The 25,492-nt window shown below is 38.7% G+C and overlaps 1 protein-coding gene across 16 annotated transcripts in view; it reads left to right on the top strand.

Annotated features, from left to right (window-relative positions):
- SYNE1 (spectrin repeat containing nuclear envelope protein 1) overlaps positions 1-25,492 on the top strand; it is a 476,843-nt gene that overhangs the window by 235,678 nt on the left and 215,673 nt on the right. For all 16 annotated transcript variants that reach the window (XM_072140948.1, XM_072140950.1, XM_072140965.1 and 13 more), the window contains 16 exons: positions 5,150-5,506; positions 10,339-10,475; positions 10,876-11,053; positions 11,680-11,862; positions 12,847-12,990; positions 13,194-13,349; positions 15,228-15,392; positions 15,891-16,063; positions 16,218-16,371; positions 17,284-17,427; positions 17,761-17,925; positions 21,427-21,744; positions 22,011-22,163; positions 23,423-23,593; positions 23,723-24,049; positions 24,660-24,812. In XM_072140948.1, the coding sequence (XP_071997049.1) occupies positions 5,150-5,506; positions 10,339-10,475; positions 10,876-11,053; positions 11,680-11,862; positions 12,847-12,990; positions 13,194-13,349; positions 15,228-15,392; positions 15,891-16,063; positions 16,218-16,371; positions 17,284-17,427; positions 17,761-17,925; positions 21,427-21,744; positions 22,011-22,163; positions 23,423-23,593; positions 23,723-24,049; positions 24,660-24,812 (3,078 nt within the window). The remainder of the gene's footprint in view (positions 1-5,149; positions 5,507-10,338; positions 10,476-10,875; positions 11,054-11,679; positions 11,863-12,846; positions 12,991-13,193; positions 13,350-15,227; positions 15,393-15,890; positions 16,064-16,217; positions 16,372-17,283; positions 17,428-17,760; positions 17,926-21,426; positions 21,745-22,010; positions 22,164-23,422; positions 23,594-23,722; positions 24,050-24,659; positions 24,813-25,492) is intronic.

Raw genomic sequence — 25,492 nt, 5'->3', positions numbered from 1 at the left:
GAATACTGCCCCCTATGTACAAGAATATAACTGCTATAATACTGCCCCCTATGTACAAGAATATAACTACTATAATACTGCCCCCTATGTAAGAGAATATGACTACTATAATACTGCCCCCTATGTGCAAAAATATAACTACTATAATACTGCCCCCTATGTACAAGAATATAACTACTATAATACTGCCCCCTATGTAAGAGAATATGACTACTATAATACTGCCCCCTATGTGCAAAAATATAACTACTATAATACTGCCCCCTATGTACAAGAATATAACTACTATAATACTGCCCCCTATGTACAAGAATATAACTACTATAATACTGCCCCTTATGTACAAGAATATAACTACTATAATACTGCCCCCTATGTAAGAGAATATAACTACTATAATACTGCCCCCTATGTGCAAAAATATAACTACTATAATACTGCCCCCTATGTACAAGAATATAACTACTATAATACTGCCCCCTATGTACAAGAATATAACTACTATAATACTGCCCCCTATGTACAAGAATATAACTACTATAATACTGCCCCCTATGTACAAGAATATAACTACTATAATACTGCCCCCTATGTACAAGAATATAACTACTATAATACTGCCCCCTATGTACAAGAATATAACTACTATAATACTGCCCCCTATGTAAGAGAATATGACTACTATAATACTGCCCCCTATGTGCAAAAATATAACTACTATAATACTGCCCCCTATGTACAAGAATATTACTACTATAATACTGCCCCCTATGTACAAGAATATAACTACTATAATACTGCCCCCTATGTACAAGAATATAACTACTATAATACTGCCCCCTATGTACAAGAATATAACTACTATAATACTGCCCCCTATGTACAAGAATATAACTACTATAATACTGCCCCCTATGTACAGGGATATAACTACTATAATACTGCCCCTATGTACAAGAATATAACTACTAGAATACTGCCCCCTATGTACAAGAATATAACTACTAGAATACTGCCCCCTATGTAAGAGAATATAACTACTATAATACTGCCCCCTATGTAAGAGAATATGACTACTATAATACTGCCCCCTATGTACAAGAATATAACTACTATAATACTGCCCCCTATGTACAAGAATATAACTAGTAACACAATATGTATAACACAAAATCTGCACCACCACTGCTGGAGTGGTGTGTAAGATATTGCATTACACAAAGAACTGCTGCAACCTGTAGCCCTGTATATTACAAAGTTCTGCCATGTGTACTAGAATACAACAATGCTACACATAAGCGCTTCACAAAGAGGGAATGGCAGCAGCCCTGTCCAAGAAAACATAGGAGGTCAGGCTGCAGCAGGCCATTGTAAAATATGGACCTATTGGGTGTAGCAGACCTTCCATGGGAATTACGTTGCAACCTTGTGTGAAGCAGAAAGTGATATTTAGCAACTCACAGGTGATGATCTGCTCCATCAGGTATGGAAGTGCATAAAGATTCTCCAGGCCATCACTTGTCAATGAAGAATTCATGCTCAGCTGTAGTCGGCTCCTTGCATCACCTCTGTGATCCTAAACACACTACAGTCAATTACATTATAGTGTCACCTGAATAACACTGTGCTCCTAAATGATATAATATATACCCCTCTCACCACAACTGACCACACTGTGCCCTAGGATGTGTGTACTAAATTAATAATGATATTTACATGTAGTATGGCAGGGTATTGTAGGATCAATCAGACAACCAAAGGGAGTGAAAAATAGTAAAAAAAAAATGTTATTAAAAAAACAACTAAAAATTGAAATCACAAATCCTCTAGAACTGATATAAAAATAAAAACCGTAAAAATCATAAATATGTTAGGTTTCCCCAATCTCAAAATGTCTGATCTATCAAAATATAGTAATGGTTATTCTCGGCATTGAACTCAGTAACGCAAAATAGTGCCCAACTGTTCAAAAGCCACTTTTTTGCCATTTTGCAACATAAAAAATGTAATAACAAGTGATCAGAAGGTCACACAGTACCCAAAATGGTATCAAAGAAAACATCAGCTCATCCCACAATATTTCACCTCTCACATATCTCCATATACCAAAGTATGAAAATTGTATTCGCGCCAAAATATAGCGAAATAGAGAATTTTCTTTTTCGACAATTTTTGGGTTTTATTTTTTTATAAATGTACTAAAACACAATAAACACAATTAATTTAGTATCCCAGTGTTCGTATTGAGACAAAGAATAAAGTAAATTAATCATTTGCGACGCACAGTGACAGCCTTGAAAACCAAGCCGAGTAGAAAATGGCACAAATGCAGTTTTTTCACCAATTTCACTGCATTTAGAATAATTTTCCCAGTACACGGCAGGAATCTTTAATACCGTCACTATGAAGGGCAATTTGTTACGCAGAAAACAAGCCGCCACACAGCTCTGTACAAAATTAAAAAGTTATAGATTTTTAAGTTGGGGGGTGAAAAATTAAATTCAAAAAAATTAAAAAGGGCCTTAATTAAGGAATTAATAAAAATAGATATAGTGACAACCTAATACTATCCCACATTAACAATAAAGTGCTCACTATAATTAGTATTTGAATAATTAGTGCTCAGCCCTCCTAATAATAGTCTAATGTAGTTTTACTTACTAATTCACCTGCCCCAGCAGTGCCCCCTCCCCCACCTACACTTAAAGTCTCACAGGGTTAGATAACCTCTGCTGCCCAATTGTTTATGTTATTTAATACATTACCATCCAGCATTTAAAGCTGCTGTCACCTCTGGCCTTCCCCACGCTGAGGCTGTAAATCTTCATGGGGTCCAGCGTTCTGCCATTCAGCCTGCAGCTGGGCCCGCGCATCAGAGCGCAGCACATAGTAAGTGCCGACACACCTCCACGCTACATAGGTCGCGCAATCACGTCACTAGCGTGACCTGTGTAGCTGATTTACGTCCTCCCCTACTAGGAGAGAGCGATGCTCTGCAGCCAGAGTCACTCACAGTTAACTGTTCAACCACTGGAGCGGGTATCCACAGGTGCGGGCTGGTGGCATGTCACTGAGCTGTCTGCACATGAGTGGGAGCGATGCCCAGCTGTCACTCATGTCTCACTCACAGCTTAGCTGACAGGAAGCATCGGCGCCAGTGCGCGGCGCCGATGCAAATAAAGCTACGGGACCCGATAATTAATGTCTGCGCCGGCAGACATTGTCAGCTGGTGGGGGCCCCCTGGGGGGGCAAGATGGTGGGGGCCCCGGGGCTCGAGCCCCTGGAGCCCCGCCTATAATCCGGCCCTGGTATCAGTGTGCATCAGTGAATGAGCTCCTTTCTGGACTGCAGGGGCTAGAGTGCAGGGAGCAGAGGGAGAGAAACTCAGATCCATTTTTGTTATTAACAGTTGTCTTAGTGGGAATACCCCTTTAATACAGTAACTTTTCAAGTCACCAACCAAGTAATTATTGATACATAAACACTGAATCACCAGAAACAAAGGATCAATTTAATACAGAAACAAAAACTAAAAAAAACATGTCCTCCTCATATCTCTTCCTTTCTTTTAAAATAATTATATCAGCAAAATTCACACCAATTATCTTCTATTTTTTTAGCTTCTGAACATTGTACTTGGTTCTGACACATAGAAACAGAGATGGGACGGATCCATGAGATGCCTATTACACTGCTATGAGATGCCTATGTCAGCACTGCTACATATCTGTACTCCAACTCCAGACAAAGAACTTATCAGCCTGTAGCTTGCAGTTTCTCTCTCCTCACAATGTGTTGTTTGCGGGCAGGAAGTGATGAGTGTCTGTGAACTCCATGCTGGTCTGCAGGGGGGCGGAGCTAGAGCACAGAGAGCAGAGAGAGAGAAATCTCAGCTGCACATTATCACCCAGAAATCCAAGATGGCTTCCCCAACCCTAAGTCAGAAATTACAGGGTCGTGTCTAGGGGCAAATGTGTAAACCAGAACTGAAGAGATTGGTATTATATCTGTGGATTGCTCTATTTTTGTTAATAACAATGAATTAGAGAATGTGTTATTTTGTTATCCTCAGTACATTTAAGAACTTGTCTTTGTGGGAATACCCCTTTAAATAAGGACTTTAGGTGAATGACGTTATTGTGTGGGGGCGATCTATTAACACCGGCTTGAGGAGTGGGAATGATCGCTCATACAATCACCCAAGCTTAAAGCTGTTCCTGCTAAGTTGCATATTAATACACACCTCAGTCTTATACCCTGTGTATGTTTATTTGCTTTGTATGAAGCTACCATGATACAGAATATGTATGGTTAACTTACCTACTGTGGACTAGTGGACAGAACTTTTAATTGAGCTCTAAATAGAACTTCACATAATAAAGACTGCCTCCCCTTTTTCCCCCTTAAACAAATACAACAAGAGGTTATGAGTAGCACTCCTTGAAATTAAAATAAGTTATGTTTTATTGCTCTATTTACAGTCTCTATACCATTTTAATTTACTGTCAAAAGGAATTGTCTCAAATCAAATCCTAATAGCTATTGTGAGAAGCTTCAGGATGGATATCCAAAACATTTGACCCAATTCATACATACACCTCCCTACAAATGGATGTAATTGTATTGAACTTGGGGAAGTGACTTCCTGCAAACCTCAGTACTGTTATATCCAGCTTCTGGCAATAACTCCCAAGCAGATCTGGTGCCAGCGACATTTCCTCTAAGCCTATCAGATGACGGACACTTTGTGACACTTGTTAGCTCATTTGCATATGGCATAAAATGTATACTTGTAAAGGTAAATGAGCGATTTTTAACACAAATTTAGGTAACCAATAAAGTTTTGTTCATACCCTTTTGGTCTCCTGGTGAATATGGTTACTGATCTGAGTGCTTCTTTTAGTCTTTTCATCCATCCAACCACATCCTACTACTACTGCTTGAAAATGCTACTTAATTATATTCTCCAAGTTCAGTAAGACATTACCCTGGTTAATATTGCATGTGGTATACAGTAATTATTTTTAGTTTTCTGCCTCTTCTGGTTTTTGAGAAAATCTCAGATCAGAGTAGACTAGTAGTGTTCCCTCCACTTCCTAGGCTGCTAACAGTATAAGTCACTATAGTGATTATTTTTTTCCATTACAGGAGTTGATGGATTCCAGACAGACTGGAGTTGAACGCCTGAGCAGGGTCGAAGCTCTGGCTCCTGCAGTCAAGAAAAACACCACAGCTAGTGGATGTGAACAGATGCAAGCAGAGATTCAAGGCCTGAAAGCAGACTGGAAGCAGTGGGAAGAGAGTGTCTGTCAGAGTCAGAACACACTAGAAGCACTTTCAAGTCAAATGGCAATCTCTGAGCAAGAATTCACATCTAGGGTCTCCAAGTTGGAAGATGCAGTGCAAGGTTTCAGTATATTTCTGGAAAAGTGGACTCAGAAACTTATGCAAGGGGAAGGCAAGAATTCAGACAAAGAAATGGTAGAGGCTTGGCACAGGCAGAAGGTGACTGTATATTCTTACTACTTCTTTCATATTTGTTTCTCTAACAAATAACTTCACAGCTATGTCATCAGTCACTTATAATCCAGGAGAAAGGAATATTTAGAAACTTTAAGCTACACAATGTCAGCTACATTTTATAGAAATTCTGCTCCAAAATCTTAGTTATTTGGACACTGTAACATGAAGCATGCAAATACTGGCCCAATTGTTCTTATACTCCAAACATCAGCAACACTGATTGCCAGATCTTTCTGGTTATATTGTAGGATACTTTCATGTGCTAAAATATAAAGCACTGAATTTATTTTGTGTGTATGGTCATTTACAGAATCACACTAGGTGTTGTATGTACACCTTTAATTATTTCATTGTAGTGTATATAAAATGTATCTGTATGTAAATTTGCAAGTGACTCAACCAGTTTATAATTAAAGAGAACCCGTCATGCAAAATAACCCCCCTAAACTAAATATATTTTCATAAACTGCCATAAGAGAGCATTGCCTCTATCCCTTCATTGTCCCTCTACATGCCTGTAAACCTAAGCAATGAGGTCCTAAAGCTGTATGCAAATGACCTGTGAAATGTCCAATGAAGCATTAGCATATTCAAGCTGTCCACCTTATTCATGAGTGGGAGGCACTGCCACACCCCCAGTGCTTGACTGACAGCCTGTATAATGATGTGAGGCTGTATAATGATGTGCTTCCTGGTGCTGGTGGCCACACCCCCTGCAGCCTGTGTGTGCATGTGTGTGTGTATAGGAGAGATACAGAAGCTCCAGGCAGCCATGTTACAGCAGAACATGTCAGATTCATGTGTAGCTGATGTCTGTGTCTGTCACCTGTATATTAGGAGGATGCAGCATGTCAGCAGATGCAGCACACACACTAGCCATGCTTTACTATACATTACACACAGACATGAGCAGGGGGAGGAGGGGGAACAGGGGTGACATCACTGCCTCTGACCATGTGACCAGCCTCATTTACATAATAAAGAAAAGATGATTTTACAATGAATAATGTATGAAATAACTGGATAAAGGCTGGGATGGGATCCTTGTGAGCTGCTCCAACAGGTATTAGTGACAAGACTAGTGACACAGACCTGATGACAGGTGTCCTTTAAGCAATACATTTACAATGTTTATATACATTATGGAAGTGATATGGCAATTTTTTTTATCTTTTTTCTGTAATTTTTGTGGCTTTTTCAAGTGGCAGTGAAAGTTTTTTTTTTTTTGCTCAAATTCAGCACTGCCCCATAAAAAGCCACAAAAATTAGAGAAAGGAAAACCTAAAACTCCCTCCATGCAAAGTGTGCTGTGTCTGAGTTATCCTGCGTTGCTCCTTATTTAACACCAGAATCCAGATGTTAAACTCTTAAATTTTTCACATGGCTCTCAAGAGTCAAAATTTCTTTAAAGAAAAAACAAAAACAAAAAAACACTCTAATCTATTGTTGGCGAAGAGTGCTAGGTGCTAGGATTGACTGGGTAGTGCAAAAATTGTAAATACAAACCACCAACTGAAAAGAAAGATTTACCACATTGAAACATAATTTAAAGAGTTCGTCCAAGTATGTTAAAAAATATATATAGGTGGCCTGGGGGAGGGGGGGCAGTATCAAAACAAACTTATACCTTCGCCATTGCTCACAGTGTCCTGAGCCACTGGACGTCGGTGCCTTCCCCTGTTTGATTACAGGGGCCGGCATGCTTGGCATTGACAATTTCCGGACGCCTATCACATACATCCATCCCCTGTCCCAGTGTCTTTATCAGGTGGTGGGCCGAGCATGCCCACCCCTGTAAACAAACAAGGGCTTGGCACTAACAGACAGTGGTGTTGGACACTGGGAGAGCCAGAGAAAGTAAGTAAAAGTTTATACTTATAGGTTAGTTTATAAGTCACCTATATTTTTTTACATACTTGGAAAATCCCTTTTAACAAGGCCAAAACTCTGAAAATAAAACAGGCCCAAAGTTCGACAATAAGAATAAACCCTTATATATATAATATAATATATAATTATCATACACAAATTTTAGTATTCAGTATTCCAAAATTTAGTACTGAGGCAAAGTACAAGTAGTTAGTTGGTGCTCCTGTGCCTTCCAAGAAAGATACATGTAAACTTTCCAGCCACACACATTTATACACCCATAATATACACATGCAACACATACAGTACACATAATCTCCAGGGGGCTTTAAAAACACACAGAATACATACGGAACATGACACTTACACAATAGTGCAAGGCGATAGAAAGGCAAACAAGGGTAGCCCGGGTAGCCCTCATGGAGTAGTAATTTTAGTCGAACATGGCTGGTAATGACACAGATACACAAATGGACTGAGGCTCAGCGGATGGGTTTGTGCTGTATTAGGCACAACGCTAGATATCGCTCAGTAGAATGGAGGTGCTGCCTTCAGACAGTGAAAATCGAGACACGGTTGCCAGGGCGGTCAGGATCGAAGTATGAAGAAGTAGCTTGGATGCTGTCTGTTACGGCGCACACACAGAGTCCAAGTGATACATCATATAGGATAAGAGTTAACATTTATTGGAAATCTCGGAACACAACGCGTTTCGGAGTATCGAAGACTCCTTTCTCCAGTGAAGTGAGACTAAAAATAGAAATCATATAAAAACAGAGTTCATATAAAAACAAAGTTTGCAGAAAAATTTCACAGAGTAAAAAAAATATATAAATAATGTAAAATGTACGATAGCAGTGAAGGGGATGTAGAAGGAGGGAAGGGGGGTTGAATGATGTTGAAGGAAGATTCATATACTCATATTAGAGAGAAATGAAACACAACCCACTGTTAAAAGCATATTTGTATGACTAGATCTATTAAAAATAGCTGGGTATGTGTAAACAATAATATATAGGTAATTGGTTACTTAACGATAGAGATAAAAATTTTAAATATATGAATGAATATAAAAGAGGAAGTTACTTTACTTTTCCATTTCATTTTTTAGTAATAGATTGCAGGTTACCTTAGATATGTATGGTAATAATTTTGCTGGAATATAGAATGGAGAAGTGATAAGTTGCAGAGAGTAAAAAATCGATACATAACAAGCACAGTTGATTGAGCTGAGGTATAAATAAAATAAATAAACAAGGAAGTAAGGCAATAGACAATTAATTAAGTTGATATATATCTACACTCACCGGCCACTTTATTAGGTACACCTGTCCAACTGCTCGTTAACACTTAATTTCTAATCAGCCAATCACATGGCGGCAACTCAGTGCATTTAGGCATGTAGACATGGTCAAGACAATCTCCTGCAGTTCAAACCGAGCATCAGTATGGGGAAGAAAGGTGATTTGAGTGCCTTTGAACGTGGAATGGTTGTTGGTGCCAGAAGGGCTGGTCTGAGTATTTCAGAAACTGCTGATCATCTGGGATTTTCACGCACAACCATCTCTAGGGTTTACAGAGAATGGTCCGAAAAAGAAAAAAACATCCAGTGAGCGGCAATTCTGTGGGCGGAAATGCCTTGTTGATGCCAGAGGTCAGAGGAGAATGGGCAGACTGGTTCGAGCTGATAGAAAGGCAACAGTGACTCAAATTGCCACCCGTTACAACCAAGGTAGGCAGAAGAGCATCTCTGAATGCACAGTACGTCAAACTTTGAGGCAGATGGGCTACAGCAGCAGAAGACCACACTGGGTGCCACTCCTTTCAACTAAGAACAGGAAACTGAGGCTACAATTTGCACAAGCTCATCGAAATTGGACAGTAGAAGATTGGAAAAACGTTGCCTGGTCTGATGAGTCTCGATTTCTGCTGCGACATTTGGATGGTAGGGTCAGAATTTGGCGTCAACAACATGAAAGCATGGATCCATCCTGCCTTGTATCAACGGTTCAGGCTGGTGGTGTCATGGTGTGGGGAATATTTTCTTGGCACTCTTTGGGCCCCTTGGTACCAATTGAGCATCGTTGCAATGCCACAGCCTACCTGAGTATTGTTGCTGACCATGTCCATCCCTTTATGACCACAAGTACCCAACATCTGATGGCTACTTTCAGCAGGATAATGCGCCATGTCATAAAGCTGGAATCATAAAGCTGGTTTCTTGAACATGACAATGAGTTCACTGTACTCAAATGGCCTCCACAGTCACCAGATCTCAATCCAATAGAGCATCTTTGGGATGTGGTGGAATGGGAGATTCGCATCATGGATGTGCAGCCGACAAATCTGCGGCAACTGTGTGATGCCATCATGTCAATATGGACCAAAATCTCTGAGGAATGCTTCCAGCACCTTGTTGAATCTATGCCACGAAGAATTGAGGCAGTTCTGAAGGCAAAAGGGGGTCCAACCCGTTACTAGCATGGTGTACCTAATAAAGTGGCCGGTGAGTGTATATGGCCATATTATACAAAACCTTTATGGCAGTCCTGTATCCTGCACAGACATGGAGAAACAAGGTGATAGTATGGACATTTACATGCATAAGCTCTTATTTCTAGGCATCTCATACAAAATGTTTTCTCAGAAACATTTGATTGAAAATGTACAATTTATAAAGAGTGTTTTGGCCTCCTGTTTTCTGTGTATCTGTACAGACTGTCATGGGCTGTGCTGCATGCTTATGAGTTTTGGTCTTCCTTTAATCATTGATTGATGTGTCATATGTACTACATTGTATACATCAATCTACAGCTCCAAACATGAAACAAGAACCAAAATCTAAAAATGGAGATATGCTTCAATATCTATTTATGGTTGTGGAATACATTGGCCAAGGAATGTTATTTTTTTCCCCAATTTTATTTTGTATGTTTTATTTTCAGGAGGCCCTGACTGCACTTGCAGAAGCTGAACTTGTTACAGATGACTTAAAAACCCAGCTAAATGAGCTTTGCAAATTTTCTAAGGACTTGAGTGTATATTCTACGAAAGTCTCTGCTCTAATTAAAGAATACAACAGGTATTGAACCAGATAATTTTTTTTCATAGACAAGATCCATCACATGTAAAAGGAAAGGTTGCATTACCAATTATAATCAGTCTTCATCGGGCGGCATTTATTAAAAATGTTGTTGGTAGTTGAACAATTTTTAATGTTTTCTATGGTGTGCTTATCATTTTTACCGATTTGCACAAAATGCATAAATAGACTTGCTCTCTTGCTAAAATACACCAGCCAAAAAGTACCATAATCAATGAAAGAGGAAAAACAAAAACAGTTGCTAATGGCTTAACTCCTGACTGTCACTTAGACTCGGAGTTAATGAATTAAAAGAAAATGGCTTCAAATGTTTATTTAAATGTAAATCTTACATTATGTTACTGATATTTATTTTTTTTCTCAACTTTTTTTTTTTTAGCCTTTGCTTGCAAACATCAAAAAGTTGTCAAAGTAAGGAACAGATTTTGCAGCAGAGGTTCCGCACAGCTGTCCGGGATTTTCAGCAGTGGCTCGTAAATGCGAAAGTGACAACTGCCAAATGCTTTGATACCCCCCATGGTATAGAAGAAACTTCAGCAAGTCTTGAAAGGATTCAGGTACGGAAAATCCTACAATTATAATAAGCAGTTATTTTCATTATTTACATTATTGCTATAACCACAGTACCTCCTGTCATTTGCATGAGGGTAAGTTAAAAATAAGTATGTTCTTACAATTACATGACTCCCATAGAATAAAATCTTCTCTATATTCCCCGTCTACTTTCATGTGGTGGTGGCCTCACCAGGAAGCCAGAGAACAGGGGATTCTCATTCTGTAAAGAGGTGCTGGTACGAGGGGAATGACCCTCAGCTATCAAACAGTTTTGTTATATCCTGTGTACATTCCTACAATAGGAATACCTTCTAAGGGGCCCATAGCCCCCAAACCACCCACCAAATTTTATACTGCAAAGGACCTTCACCCATGAAATCCTTGTACATTTGTTCCTGCTCTCAATGCACAAGAGCCATTTCCGGACTTTTGAAGGTCCACCAAGGGCCTTGAAACTGCAGTTAGTAGGCAAGCAGAATGGATACATCTTCCATTCCCCAAGAAGCTTGATTCTAGTACCATATGTAGGAAATGATTTCTTGTAGGTGCTATAATATTCATACAGCCCAGTGCCCATGGTAATCTTGATCCGCCCCTGGTTGGCACTTAGCTTCTACCTTTTTTCTAGGAATGTCTTTCTGAAAGTGAAAGTGGTCAACAGAAACTACAGCTGGTGACAGCTAGGGGTGAACTTTTGTGCGCTATAGTGCCGGAAGAAAAAATAAAAACTATCCAAAAGAAGGTTCTTACTTCAAAAGAAGATTGGAAGAATTTCATTTCATCACTTCATCTGAAGGAATCTGCTCTAGAGGTAGTGTTTGTGTTGTGAACGGTGTTGATTTTGATGGTAAATTTGCCAGAAGTAGAAAAACTAGCATAAACCAGGGACACTTACTCATGGATCCAGGCACTGTGACTGTGGTAATCAACTTATATTTTTTTTATCCACGGCCTCCTTCCTTCTAAAATCAACTTTTACAATAATGCTAATGAGCTAGGCGGGTGTTACCAGAGCCCCTGCGCATTTTAGCTTCACAATTACAGCAGGCAGAGGGAGGGGGAATTTCCGAGGGATCAGTGGGAAGTGCTTTTGCATAGTGTAACAGCATGTGATGCCAGAGCATGGAGGAGCAGAATTAAAATATTTATTTGTAGAAGGAAGAAGGCCTTGGATGAAGATTAGCACAGATTAGCACAATCATGCTTGATTTGATGGTAGATTTCCTTCAAATTCTTTATATATTTTTTTTTATATACAGGCGGTCCCCGACTTACATACAACCCCTAGTTACAAACGTACCTCTGGTAATTGGTAATTTGCTGTACTTTCCCCTTAGGCTACAATGAACAGCTATAACAGTTATTAAAGGTGTCTGTAATTAAGCTTTATTGTTAGTCCTGGTTCTTATGACAATCCAACATTTTTAAAATCCAAATGTCACAGAGACCAAAAAAAATCTGGCTGGGGTTACAATTATAAAATATATGGTTCCGACTTACATACAAATTCAACTTAAGAACAAACCTAAAGAACCTATCTTGTATGTAACCTGGGGACTGCCTGTATAGCAACAAATGTGGTGTTAAAAGATGAAAATTATTCTTCTAAAAAATGGCAACATTTCCTCCTCAACCAGGCAGATCTAGTGATATTTTTTTTTAATTTGTTATTCCTTTGAAAATGAAAAAAAAGATGTGATTTGATGTTCCTATGGGGAATTATATCCATTGCCATCTTGTGGTTTATGCCTAATATATATCATTATGTATTTTTCTCAATTTGTCCTCATTTTAGAATTTAAAGATCCAAATGAGAGATTTTGAAACGAACGCTAAACCAGTTCAGGAATGGCTGACAAATACCAAAGCCTTAGTCCAAGACAGTAACAATCGTCTCCATGACTTGCCCTCTAAGAGGAAGGAACAACAGAAACTCCAGGTAAGGCACATTAATTAGTCTTAATACTAATATGCTTTATTTTTTGTAACTCATGCATTTCTTTAGCTATGTGCTTTCCTAATGCTACTGCATTTGTGACCTAATGCTTATGTCAACCAAATAACACATTTAATATGTATTGTATCTTGCTGTTTGTGGCTTGCGTTTTTCTATACTGTCTCATATCTGCTTGTGCCCTCCAGTCCATCCTAGAAGAAATAAGTTGCCATGAGCTGCAGATCAGCAGACTAAAAGAGAAGGCTCAACAGCTAAGGGAAGGCCAGTCATCCAGCAAAAGCTATATGCACAGGGTTTCCCAGCTGTCTTCTCAGTACCTAGCACTAAGCAATCTAACAAAGGTAATGTCTGAATGGGCTTTGTGCATGGATTTTGTGTTGCCTGCGGAATATTTTCTTCTATTGCTTTACATTCCGGTATTGTAGTTGTAAGTTATATCCTTTCTAACAGAAAGTAGTTTTTAATAAGTGGTGTCAATATAAGGTTGAATAAGCATGCAGAACCTTTACATCAAAACTTTTAGTTTTTTTCTCTGCATAACCTTACATTTACCAACATTAAAGAGTACCTGTGAGGGTGATTTGAGCCACTAAACCACCCACAGGTCCTTATAGACCGATGGGTTAGTGTCACAAAACGTCTTTTACAAGTCCCTCTGTTGGCACTTTAAAAGAAAAATAACATTTATACTTACCTAGAGATGAGTAAGATGAGGCGCATCGGACCCAGCTCTTGTGTTCACTGTGCCAGTGCAGTACTTAAATGAACCTCGGCACATGCACAGTGAAACGGGGTTGTAGTACGCCGTCTTCACTGTTCGAATGTTCAGGTGTGGGGAGCACTGGAACCAAGTAAGTATTGATGTTTTTTATTAGCCAGCACCTTGGGATTTTCTAAAGGGCGATTTTCAACACTAAAACTTGAGGTGGTTTAGTGTCCCTGACTGGACCTGTATAAACTTTATCAGCCTCAAGCTTCCCCAAATATGTATGAAATGACACTATTCTCCTCGATGTTCATAACTTTATAGAGCTTAGAATTATCTGCAAACATTGTAATTCTAATACATACCCCTCTGTCACTAAAGTGGTAGACTCCTGTTTAATATATTTTAGACAGACTCATAGCATATGTCATATATACAATAGACCGTTGGGACCTGCACCTATCTTGAGACTGGGGGTTTGCAGCAACCCTTTCCATGACCAGGCTTATTGCATAGTTTGCGAGACTTGAATGGCTGTTCATGCCAAAAGTAGCCATCAGTGGCGTAACTAGAAGCTGATGGGCCCCAGTGCAAAGTCTGTGCCAGACCCCCGACTATAATGTATGGTTTATAGTAATAATCTTCTCATATGGGAAAGTGACACCATAAGGGCCACCTAAACCTTTTGGGCCCGGGTGCAATCACAACCTCTGCACCCCCTCAAGTTACACCCCTGGCAGCCAAGAAACTTGCAGAGCCAAGTTCTTTAAGTACCTATTAAGAATGTTTTTACTTTCCTGATATGTATCAGGGCCTCTGCTCCACGTCAAAATAATTGCTTATTGGTAGCACTTGCAATTATTTTCCACAATCTGCCACCTTCACGCATGTGGGGCGTGAAGGGGGAGCGTGGCCAGCGGGGATTTGGCTGGCGTGGGGTGTTACTGTCCCCATGTCTACGCACTCACTGCAGCCGGCGAATTTTCACATGTGAAAAGTTGCCGGCTGCGTTTATTTCTACACCAGGCAGGGCCTAGAGCAAAGATAAACACTGCGCAGGACCCGCCAGATACATCAAGAGGCTGAAACCTCTTGATGTATCGGGCTGCGATGGAGCACCGGTGTATGATAAATAACCCCCATTGTTCCAATTAATTTTTATGAGGTCTCTCATTCCAATCTTTCTTTATTGTTGGACCTACTTTAATTAATAATCTTACCACTTTCATGCTTAGTTTTTCAGACATGAATTCCCGTTCCACAGCAATTTCCATGCCCTTTACCTAAATTGACAGTTTTAATATATGTAATTTATACACTATTTATTAATGAGAAGACTTTCCATATTTTTAATTGGATTACTACCATACTTGTGTGGAAGGAGTTTTTATTGTTATTGCCTTCTCAATACAAGAATGTTACCTGTTGCTCAACAAACTGGCCTTTTGAGTACTATCGATGTAGAAGTTATCGACAGATAAATTTAGCACTCTAAAATAACTCATTCTTTTAGGAGAAAATGTCAAGGATGGATCGAATAGTTGCCGAGCATCAACAGTATTTACAAGATCTCACAGATCTTCAAGACTGGATCAATGATGCCGTTCACCTAATTCAAACCTACTGTCTGCCTACTGCAGATAAAAGTGTCCTGGACAGCAGGATGTCAAAGCTGGAGGTAACTACATTTAGAAATAATTAATTTAAAAAAATGAGAGGTCACCCTAGAGCAATTTTTGTTTTGATGCAGTTGCCCCAGTTGTCTTCAGTGGGTTTTGCAGCTGTAGCTAGCAATATACAAATGTAACTGTTTGGGCTTTGACATAGTCCTTCTCAATGTCAGATGCAACATACAGTATTTGATCAGACCACTTATACCCAGACATTTGTCTCCTAGTATTTTTGCATTCTACATTTTGTCCTACACAAAGCTGAAAGAGTTTCATATTGATTCCAGTTGCCACAACACATTTGTGTTGGATGATACTGCAGATTGCTTAGATTATTCTGGGGGATATCTTTTCTGTTATTGTGACTTCTGTATAAATAATGCATAGTGTCTAGGCCTGTACTATGAAACTGTAGGGATTCTATAAGGTACCTTACAGGGTGTGTACATTGTTCGTAAATCATTTGAAGGTTATTTTCTCACTAGATCACAATGTCTTTCTTACAGGCCTTGTTGCTGGTGAAGCAGGATAAAGAAATTCAAATGAAGATGATACTTACACGAGGGGAATCTGTTCTGAGAAACACATCTCCTGATGGGGCCCCTGCCATTCAGAAGCAATTAAAAGACTTGAAAGATTCATGGGCATCACTACTATCATTTTCTATTAAGTGTAAAAGGTATGGCAAATATGCGCACTGTATAGAGATAACCTCATAAAACCCTAATTTGCAGTTCATAATAATAATAAAACAACTATTCAAAAATTGTTTCCTCTTCATATGTTTGCATTAACATATTCCTTTTATATTATATATATCTTTACAATTACAGCCAACTGGATGGAGCCCTCTCCAAATGGACAAGTTATCAGGACGATGTTCGGCAATTCACTAGCTGGATGGATAATGTGGACGAGAAGCTAATTGAACCTGAGAGGCAGTACAGTGAACTGAGAGACAAAATTGCTGCACAGAGTAAAACTAAGGTGTATAATTATGGTCCAAATATATATTAACAAATATGTAATTTTACCTCTTTGCTTATATAGTTGTATGATTAACACATCACTTTTGGATCCCTTGCATATGGCAGTATATGGCAGCTGTATGCTAGCTGTACAAAAAGCTAGCATACTGCTGCCAAAGGAGTGAATTGTGCATGGCACGGTACCATATAACCTTAAAACACATTTACAAAGTGTGGTAAATATGCCAATGACTGTGTTTGCATTCAGTATGTTGGTGTTGTATTAGCATGTACTTAACTCTTCTAATAAGTAATTCAGATGCTTAAGTTGTCAAAATAAGTTGCAGTTGTCACCCATATAACACAGGGTCGGCTCCAGGTCTCAGTAGGCCTCTGGGCGACAGCACCCCTAAGCTGTGAACTCACATGGTGGCATTAAAAATTCAGAAACTAAAACAGTCTCCTGTTCCCTAAAATATTCTGTATCTTATCATACCAAACAACCCCCTCATGATTATCTTCTATACAGCCCCTTTACAGTTATTTTGTATACAGCCCCTTTCAACTACAAGGATTATGTGGATCCCCCTTATGTACGTGGACACCCCCCACCACCACAGCAGCACTGGGCTCCACTTGCCCAGGTTTGCCCAGTGCTCGCGCCTGCCCTGATGTAATGCCTTGTCTTGCCTTTAGCGGCTGTTGCTGATGAGAGGGCTGTCTGGCAACAGTTTAATCCTGCTTTGCCAGGGGTGCATGGAGCACATGGAGACAACAAATTGTCTGGGAGCTACCTACACATATGGGTAGTCGTTGGGTATCATTTATTAAAACGTGTACTAAAACAGATATAAATTAATATATTCAGAGCTGTATTAAAAATGCATCCAGTCTTTACTCACCATACTGAAATGATAACCTTGTTTTCCAGTTATTGAATGAAGAAGTTTTAAGTCACACCAGTTTACTAGAGACCATAGAAAAAAAAGCGTCCAGTATGACCGAGCATTATGTTACCCAACTAGAATTGCAAGACTTACGTGAACGGTACAATACACTGAAAGAAAAGGTTAAGGTAAAGCAATGTTCTTTAAAATGTATGTATTTATGGAAGTTCAGATGTTGGTTTTTAGTGGTGTATATGGTTAGAAGCATATGACAAGACTCCCCCCCCCCCCCCCTCCCAAAGAAAGGGAAAAAATGGACTTTTTAACAGTGCAAGTCAGTGGCCTTCGTTTTGCTTTAGTCTGAGATGCTTCCTCCTATGGTTAAGCTATATGTTGGCCAATACTTCTGATGTATGATGGAAGATTCAAACGTGATACCACTGAGCCCATTCTATTAAATTAGTCATATATTAAGAACAAGTATAACAATGATACATATATACATTTTTACATTTTAATAGGAGGCCATCACCAAAGCAGAGAAAATGGTGTCAGACCACCAAAATTATCAAAAAGCACTCAGGACATTTGAAGACTGGCTACAGCAAGAAAGTGAGAAGCTTAACTGTCTAGTATTGTTTGATGGTGATATAGAGATGTATGACTCTACTCTTCATGAACTACAGGTAAACCTACAATTTGGGCTGGGCGATTCACCAACTAATTTGATAAATTTTGCAATGAAGAGTATTAGAGGCAGCATATTATCAGCACAGCACAGATTATTAGAGGCAGTATGTTATCACTATAAAAAAAAGAGTATTAGATGCAATATGTTATCAGTATAATAATGAATGTTAGATGCAGTATGTTATCAGTATAATGAAGAGTATTAGAGGCAGTATATTATCAGCACAGCACAGATTATTAGAGACAGTATGTTATCACTATAAAAAAGAGTATTAGATGCAATATGTTATCAGAATAATAATGAATATTAGATGCAATATGTTATCAGAATAATAATGAATATTAGATGCAATATGTTATCAGAATAATAATGAATATTAGATGCAATATGTTATCAGAATAATAATGAATATTAGATGCAATATGTTATCAGTATAATAATGAATATTAGATGCAGTATGTTATCAGTATAATAATGAATGTTAGATGCAGTGTGTTATCAGTATAATGAAGAGTATTAGAGGCCGTATATTATCACAGCAATGAATAGTATTAGAGGCAGTATGTCCTCATAGCAATGAATAGTATTAGAGGCAGTATGTCATCACAGCAATGAATAGTATTAGAGGCAGTATGTCATCACAGCAATGAATAGTATTAGTACATTGAGGAGTCAGACATGGGCGTAGCTAGGAGAGGCATGGCTGCATAGCAGACTTATGAATGGGGCCCCTCTTCCCCCTCAGAAAATATACATATTTGTATACTCACATACGCACATTTTATACATTTATGCACTTACACAGATGTGTCTCAGTAGCTACTGACCACATGCAGAAAATACATGGGAATTTGAGATTCTAGTCCTATTGGTCTGCCTTTCTCTCCCACAACATTTCTTATCTCCGCAGCCAATTCTTGCTGTGTATTGTGGATTATGTGCACTGTTATATACATATTTACATATTATGCTGTACAATGTGCACCATAATATGTAAATAACAGTGCACATGCTTCATTCTTTAGTGTGTCAGGTCAAATGTCAGGGCTCCCTGACATTGCAGGACCCATAGCAGCTAATATGGCTGCATCTGCTGTAGTTACGCCACTAGGATTATAGCAATGAATAGAATTAGAGACATCAGTGCAATGAAGAGTATTACAGACAGTATGTTATCAGTGGCATTAGAGGCAGTATACTATCAATACAGCACAGATTATTAGAGGCAATATGTTATTAGTGGAATGAATAGTATAAGAGGCAGTATGTCATCAGTGCAATGAAGAGTATTAGAGGCAGTATGTTATCAGTATAATAAAGAGTATTAGTTTTCTATCAGACTTTGTACATTCTTTTTAGTGCAAACTGCTTGCACAGGTATTTAAGTATTGCCTGCGCCACATTTGTGTCACACACAACCGTTTTGTCTCGCGGCTGCACTATTCTCCATGCGACACAAATTTCTTCACTAAAATGAGCATTCCGATGCCACATTTATCATGCAAACCTGTGTTAAAGGTGCACCAAAAAAAAGTAAGTGCACTCTGTCGGGACAATGCAGAGGGCACCAGATCCATCCAGAATGTGCGCCAGAAATCCTGAATCTGGCGCACTCTGCACTATACACATCCAAACTGCACATAGTGTAGTTTGTACTGTTCTTAGTAAATGTGCCCCAGTCTATCAATGGTGTGAAGAGTATAAGAGGCAGTGTGTCTTCACATTAATGAACAGTATGAGGCAGTATGTTATCAGTGGAATGAAAAGTATTGGAGGCTGTATATTATTAGGACAGCACAGAGTATTATGGGTATTGTCATCATGAGGAGAATTAGGTGACATGTAAGAACAGTTAGGATATTATTCATGGATACAGTGCAGAGTGTAAAGGGCCGAATGTTATCAGTATAGTGCACAGCCAACACCAGAAGTTATTCCTCCTTCATTGCTGTGCAAGAAATCCAGGTACAAAAAGAGATGAGATAGGGTCGCACAAAATGTTAAGGGTAGGAAACATGAAGAAGGGCACAGTGAAAAAGGAATAGATAATGCAGAAAGATATGGAGAACATAGAAAAATTAAGGGGTCAACATAGATGGAACAGATACAAGGCATAGGGGCATAATGTTAAGGCTGCATTCACACGACTGGTGCCCGCCGTACCGTAGCACGGCGGGCACAGGGCAGCGTGCGGGGAGAGGAGGAGGGGGCGAGCGCTGTTCACCCCCGCCCCTCTCCATAGGGATATATGGCGCACGGCGCCGTATGCCCTGAAAAAATAGGACATGTACCGGTGCAGCACCGTACCGCTCCCGTAGGGCGCCGCATGCCCATTGCCGTCTATGGGGGACGTATATCGGCCGTATATACGTCCCCCTTGCGGTCGTGTGAATGCAGCCTAAGACTGGGAAACCAAGAGAGTTGGGGACATAGAGAAGAAGCAGTGGGGGTATCCAAGATCGCAGAACTGAAAGTCACAAGCAAATTTCCACCTAAGCAGTAAACCAATGCCAGGCTTCTTCCCATTCACCACAGATATTCTTTTCCTGGGACACAAATAATTGTGCAAAAAATTTAGGTATGTTTAGATGATAAAATCAAGATTAAAATCAAGAATGGCCGAGAATTGGTGTGATTTAAGATTTATAAAAAGCCAAGTTTTCAGCAGATTTTCAGGTTCTCGAAAATACACTTGCATTGGGCACACCTACTATTGTCTATGGTTTTGAATGTTGTCTAAAAGGTGTTTTTCCCTGATAACATTTATTATTAGTGCTAGGCTCTTTGTTTCATTCACTCTTGTCTTTGTTCTGAAATGGGAATCTATGTTAATAGGAAACTGTCATCAAGAAGGTCATTTATACATTAGGAAAGGTTACTTTAACATAACCTAGCCTGCTGCCAGCAGTGTGTGGTGAGTCCTTGGGGGTGGGGCAGCTCATATGGCACTAGTAGTTTTCTACTCTATTTATCCTCCCCTCATGCTCGATCATTGGCCACCCCCGCTCAGTCGGTTCCCTGCTCCCTCCTCCTGCTTACATCATATAACTACCACAAGCAATTCTCATGTAAGTGCCTCATGGGGGCTCACCACATGCTTACCACACAGATGCACCACAAAGGCTCTTTTGAAATCAAAATGTCAGAGACTATTGGAACCTATCATTGTGTAAGAATTACCTTCCTGATGACAGGTTCCATTTAACTCAGTCGAAATCAATGAAATGATGCTCTCTTCAAGCATGGTCTCTTCTTATAGAACACCTGGGGACATGTTGTGGGGCACATCATGTAGCTACTGTATAAACAAAGAAATGTCCATGGCCTATATGCAAAGTTATGATTCAGCATTGTTCATATAGGTTTTGTTTAGTAACATGTCTAGATAATTCTTATCATTATATAAAGACTATATTCACCCTCAAATTTAACAAAACTACTTCAGTTAGATAAATAATATGATGTAAAATAGTGGCTATTTCATTTTCTTCTAAAGAAACTTCAGATGAACTGTGCAGAAGGGCAGGCACTTTTGAATAGTACCTTGCATATAAGAGAAGATGTTATGCCATGGAGTATTCCTCACACAGAAGACAGAGAGCTGGAATCCTTAAGACATGACTGGCAAGTTTATCAGCAGAGACTAGCAGAAGGTCGAAACCTCATCAATACCTCACTCAGCAAGCTAAAGTTGATGAAGAAGAAGTTTCAGAAGACAGACAAATGGCTGAGTTCTGTGGAAGGAAAAGTGTATATTAGAACAGGGCGTCAGTCAGACCGAGCAACAAAGGAGATACAGCTTCAGCAAATGAAGGTAATTCCAAACAGCAAAATCATTCCATAGCAATGGAACCTATGGATATTTGTGAACTGTAGTAGTTTATTAAAAAAAACTCTACCTTTTTGAATATAAGAAAGGGTAAGTTTTGAAGTCATTTTTTAAAGAGAAAGTTGCAAAATGTTGCAACATTATTTTAAGCATGTAAACTCGTGCTAGTTGCTATCTTGCATTCAGATAGAATTTTTATCATTATAAAATGTGCTGCATTGTAAAGCTTGCTTATTTGTTTCCTCATTTAGAAATGGCATGAGGAGGTGATGGTCTACAAGGATGAAGTTGAAGAGGTGGGCTCGTTGGCCCAGCAAGTGTTAGAAGAAGGCCGCAGCAGCAGAATTGGGAGTATGGCAACCCTTCTAACATCTCGCTATCAGGCTGTTAGACTTCATATTTTGGTAAATTCTTAAAAACTTTTTCTTCTTTTGAGGCTGGTTTCACATCCATTGTTGTGATCCATCGAAGGATCTGAATAATTGGCTCCAAAATGATGGAAATGTATTTGAATACGCAAAGTGTTTTGGTGAAATTTAATTGATTACCAAATTCATTAAATATGGTTTCCTTTCATATTTATGTAGACAAACATAAAATATATAGAACTAAAAAGTCTAAATCAATTTAAAAATTAACATAGTGAGGTTATTTTAATATCATATGGATGATTTCAGGGTGCTCACTCTGTCACTAATTTAATGTTATCAGTAATAAGACTATGACTAACCATTATTTTTACACATATAAAATATAATATATAAAATATGTAATAATTGCATCAATATACCTATCTTTTAATAAACATACCGTTATCCCCTAGAATGTGCAAACAAAAAATTTATTGTATTTACACGGAAAACAATACAAACATTGTCAGCTTACCTTATGATGCACTGAAAACCACCTGAGAAGTTCTTCAAACTGGTGTGCAGAGGAAGGGAGTGGAAGGGAGGAAACCACAACGGTGTGAATATGATCCAAATGCAGAAATTTACTACACCAGCACACAAAAATATGATTGAATATCTTGGTTCCTTTATTTAGTACATACTGGTACAAAAATAAAATCCAATAATTTATTGGATTAAATAAAGGAACCAAGATTTTTTATCATATTTTTTGTGTGCTGGAGGATTAAATTTATCCCTTTTGGATCAATCCCCTACATTCCAGTTTTATAAATGCTTCATGATATTTTTTCAAAATTCTGTATAATTGATGCTTGTCTATATACATATAATTTATTTTTAAGAAAATATATTTGATTAATTTGGTAATCAATTAAATTTCACCAAGACTTGATATATTTGATATATTTGATTCTTTGTCCTGACTGTTCTGAGCTCTGATCTCACTGTTCCTTGATCTGTCTTCTATTTGCACTGTGTAGTTGTGATTTGTGTTTGATAAAACTTAAAAATTGTTCAACAAAATGATTTTTTATCAAGAAATGCTGCAGCATTGTTTTCCAGACACAGCTCATTATCACAATATATACTGCATTGGCTTTGCCTGGTAATGCTGGTCATTCTTACATCTGAACTGGTCTGAGCTGCTGTACCAGGCACAGCGAATAAAATCTATAGTGATTGCCTTGTTGACTAAGTTAACTTCTGAATTACATGACTGGTGTTATTAACTATTTCTTTTTTAAATTAAGGAGCAAATCCATTTCCTTGAAGAGGAAATTCGGAACATCAAGGAGTCTGACATTGCCATTAAATATTACACAGACTGGTTTACTGATGCTGTTCAGAACTTCAAAAACATAACAACAGATATAGGAGTTTTGGATAAGACAGCACTAGAGAAAAAAATGAAAAAACTTGAGGTACAATTTTTTACCTTAAGAAGTCTTTGGAATACTGATTCAATGCAACAGTCATGATGGGATCTGCATAAGGGGATTGTTTATATTCGCTTATGTTAACGTTACATTGTGGACTTTTTCTCTCCATAGGCTTTATTAAGTGAGATGGATTTGGGTCACAGTCTGCTGAAAGCGGCCCGTGAAAAGGGTGAACGTGGTCTCAAGTACTTGGGCGGAGATGAAGCAGAGCAGCTGGAGAAAGATATACACAACTATGTAGAAAGGTTAGAGGAGCTGACAAGTTCAGTTAGAAAGGAACATACAGCATTAGAAAAGGGTCTCCATCATGCAAAGGAGTTTTCTGACAAGCACAGTGGACAAGTTCAGTGGCTGACAGAGTATCAGAACATTCTGAAAGCTGAAGTGGAACCCAAAACTGAACTGTATGAAAAGAAGGCACAACTAGCAAAGTATAAGGTAACTTTTAAAGAATCTTTTTAGAAGTAAATGTTTTGATGTTATAATGTTTATTCAATATAGGCAGTCCGTACAAGATAGGGTCCAGAGGTTTGTTCTTAAGTTGAATTTGTATGCAAGTCGAAACTGTATATTTTATAATTGTAGATCCAGACAAAAATTTTTTATCCCCAGTGACAATTGGAGTTTAAACATTTTTTGCTGTATTGGGACCAAAGATTATCAATAAAGCTTCATTACAGACACCTTACAGCTGATTATTGACTATAGTAAAGCATTCAGAGAGCTTCACCAGATGTCTGTCTGTAACTATGGGTTTTCTGTAAGTCGGGTGCCCTTAAGTAGGGGACTACCTGTAGTTTGTGGTCTGTGCTTCTTTTCCTGTTCGTCATTCACTGTTGATTGCCATGCTGTAGAATGAATAACCCTTAGTTATTGGCTTCTGTTTTGTATTATTTATTGTTCCTTAGCATAAATTATATAAGGTATCATATAAGTAGATGGTCTACAACTTGTGGCTTTTCACTGCTGCACTGTGCATGCTCAGAGTCACTGCGTGGGAGAGCACTGATGAATGAAACAAATTGGAAATATTTTGCTTTGTGTTTAGTCCATACAACAGGCGGTCCTTTTACGTGAGCCCTCCATCAAAATTGTGATTGAGAAAGGTGAAGCCTTGCTTAGAACAACTCCTGATGCCTTTGTGGAGGAAAAGATCAACAAGTTGCAGAAAGATTATCAAGGTCTATGCAATATGTTCAAGGTATGGTATATTAAAGCATAACTTTAAAGTTACTTGGCAGAAAATAGTTTTAGCACAGCTTTGACAATATTTCCAATTATACCTGTATCATGCTTCTGGCTTCTTCCTATCCTGAGATATAGGGCTAATAGATATATGAGGCTATCTATAAAACACTCTCAGCTTTTCCTGAAGTGTGTGGGACTTCCTGGTTGTGACATCAGCTATGGGCAATGATGCCATTAGAACTCAGAGCATTTACGTGAACATGAAACCCAGCCAATCATGTTGCATAATTAGTGTTACTGCTTGTACAGAGATCTAGTGCAGGGTAAGGCATATACAGGTTGTCCCCGGGTTACGTACAAGATAGGTTCTGTAGGTTTGTTCTCAAGTTGAATTTTTATGTAAGTCGGAACTGTATACGTTATCATTGTAACCCCAGCCAAATTATTTTGGGCAATTGGATTTTATGTTGGATTCTTACAAGAAACAAGATTAACAATAAAGCTTTATTGCAGACACCTTTTGATAACTGTTATTGCTGTTTACTGTAGCCCAAGGCTAAAATGGAACCTGTCACTGCATTTTCACAAATACAACTGGTGGCAGGTTCCTATAGAGCCCTAGTAACTATCTGACCCTTCTTTTAGCTAAAAATAGTTCCCCTCATATCCCCATAAAATCATAGTTATAATCTT

This window comes from Engystomops pustulosus, chromosome 3 (assembly GCF_040894005.1).
Source record: "Engystomops pustulosus chromosome 3, aEngPut4.maternal, whole genome shotgun sequence".
Lineage (NCBI taxonomy): Eukaryota > Metazoa > Chordata > Amphibia > Anura > Leptodactylidae > Engystomops > Engystomops pustulosus.
This window is presented reverse-complemented; position numbering and strand designations above follow the sequence as displayed.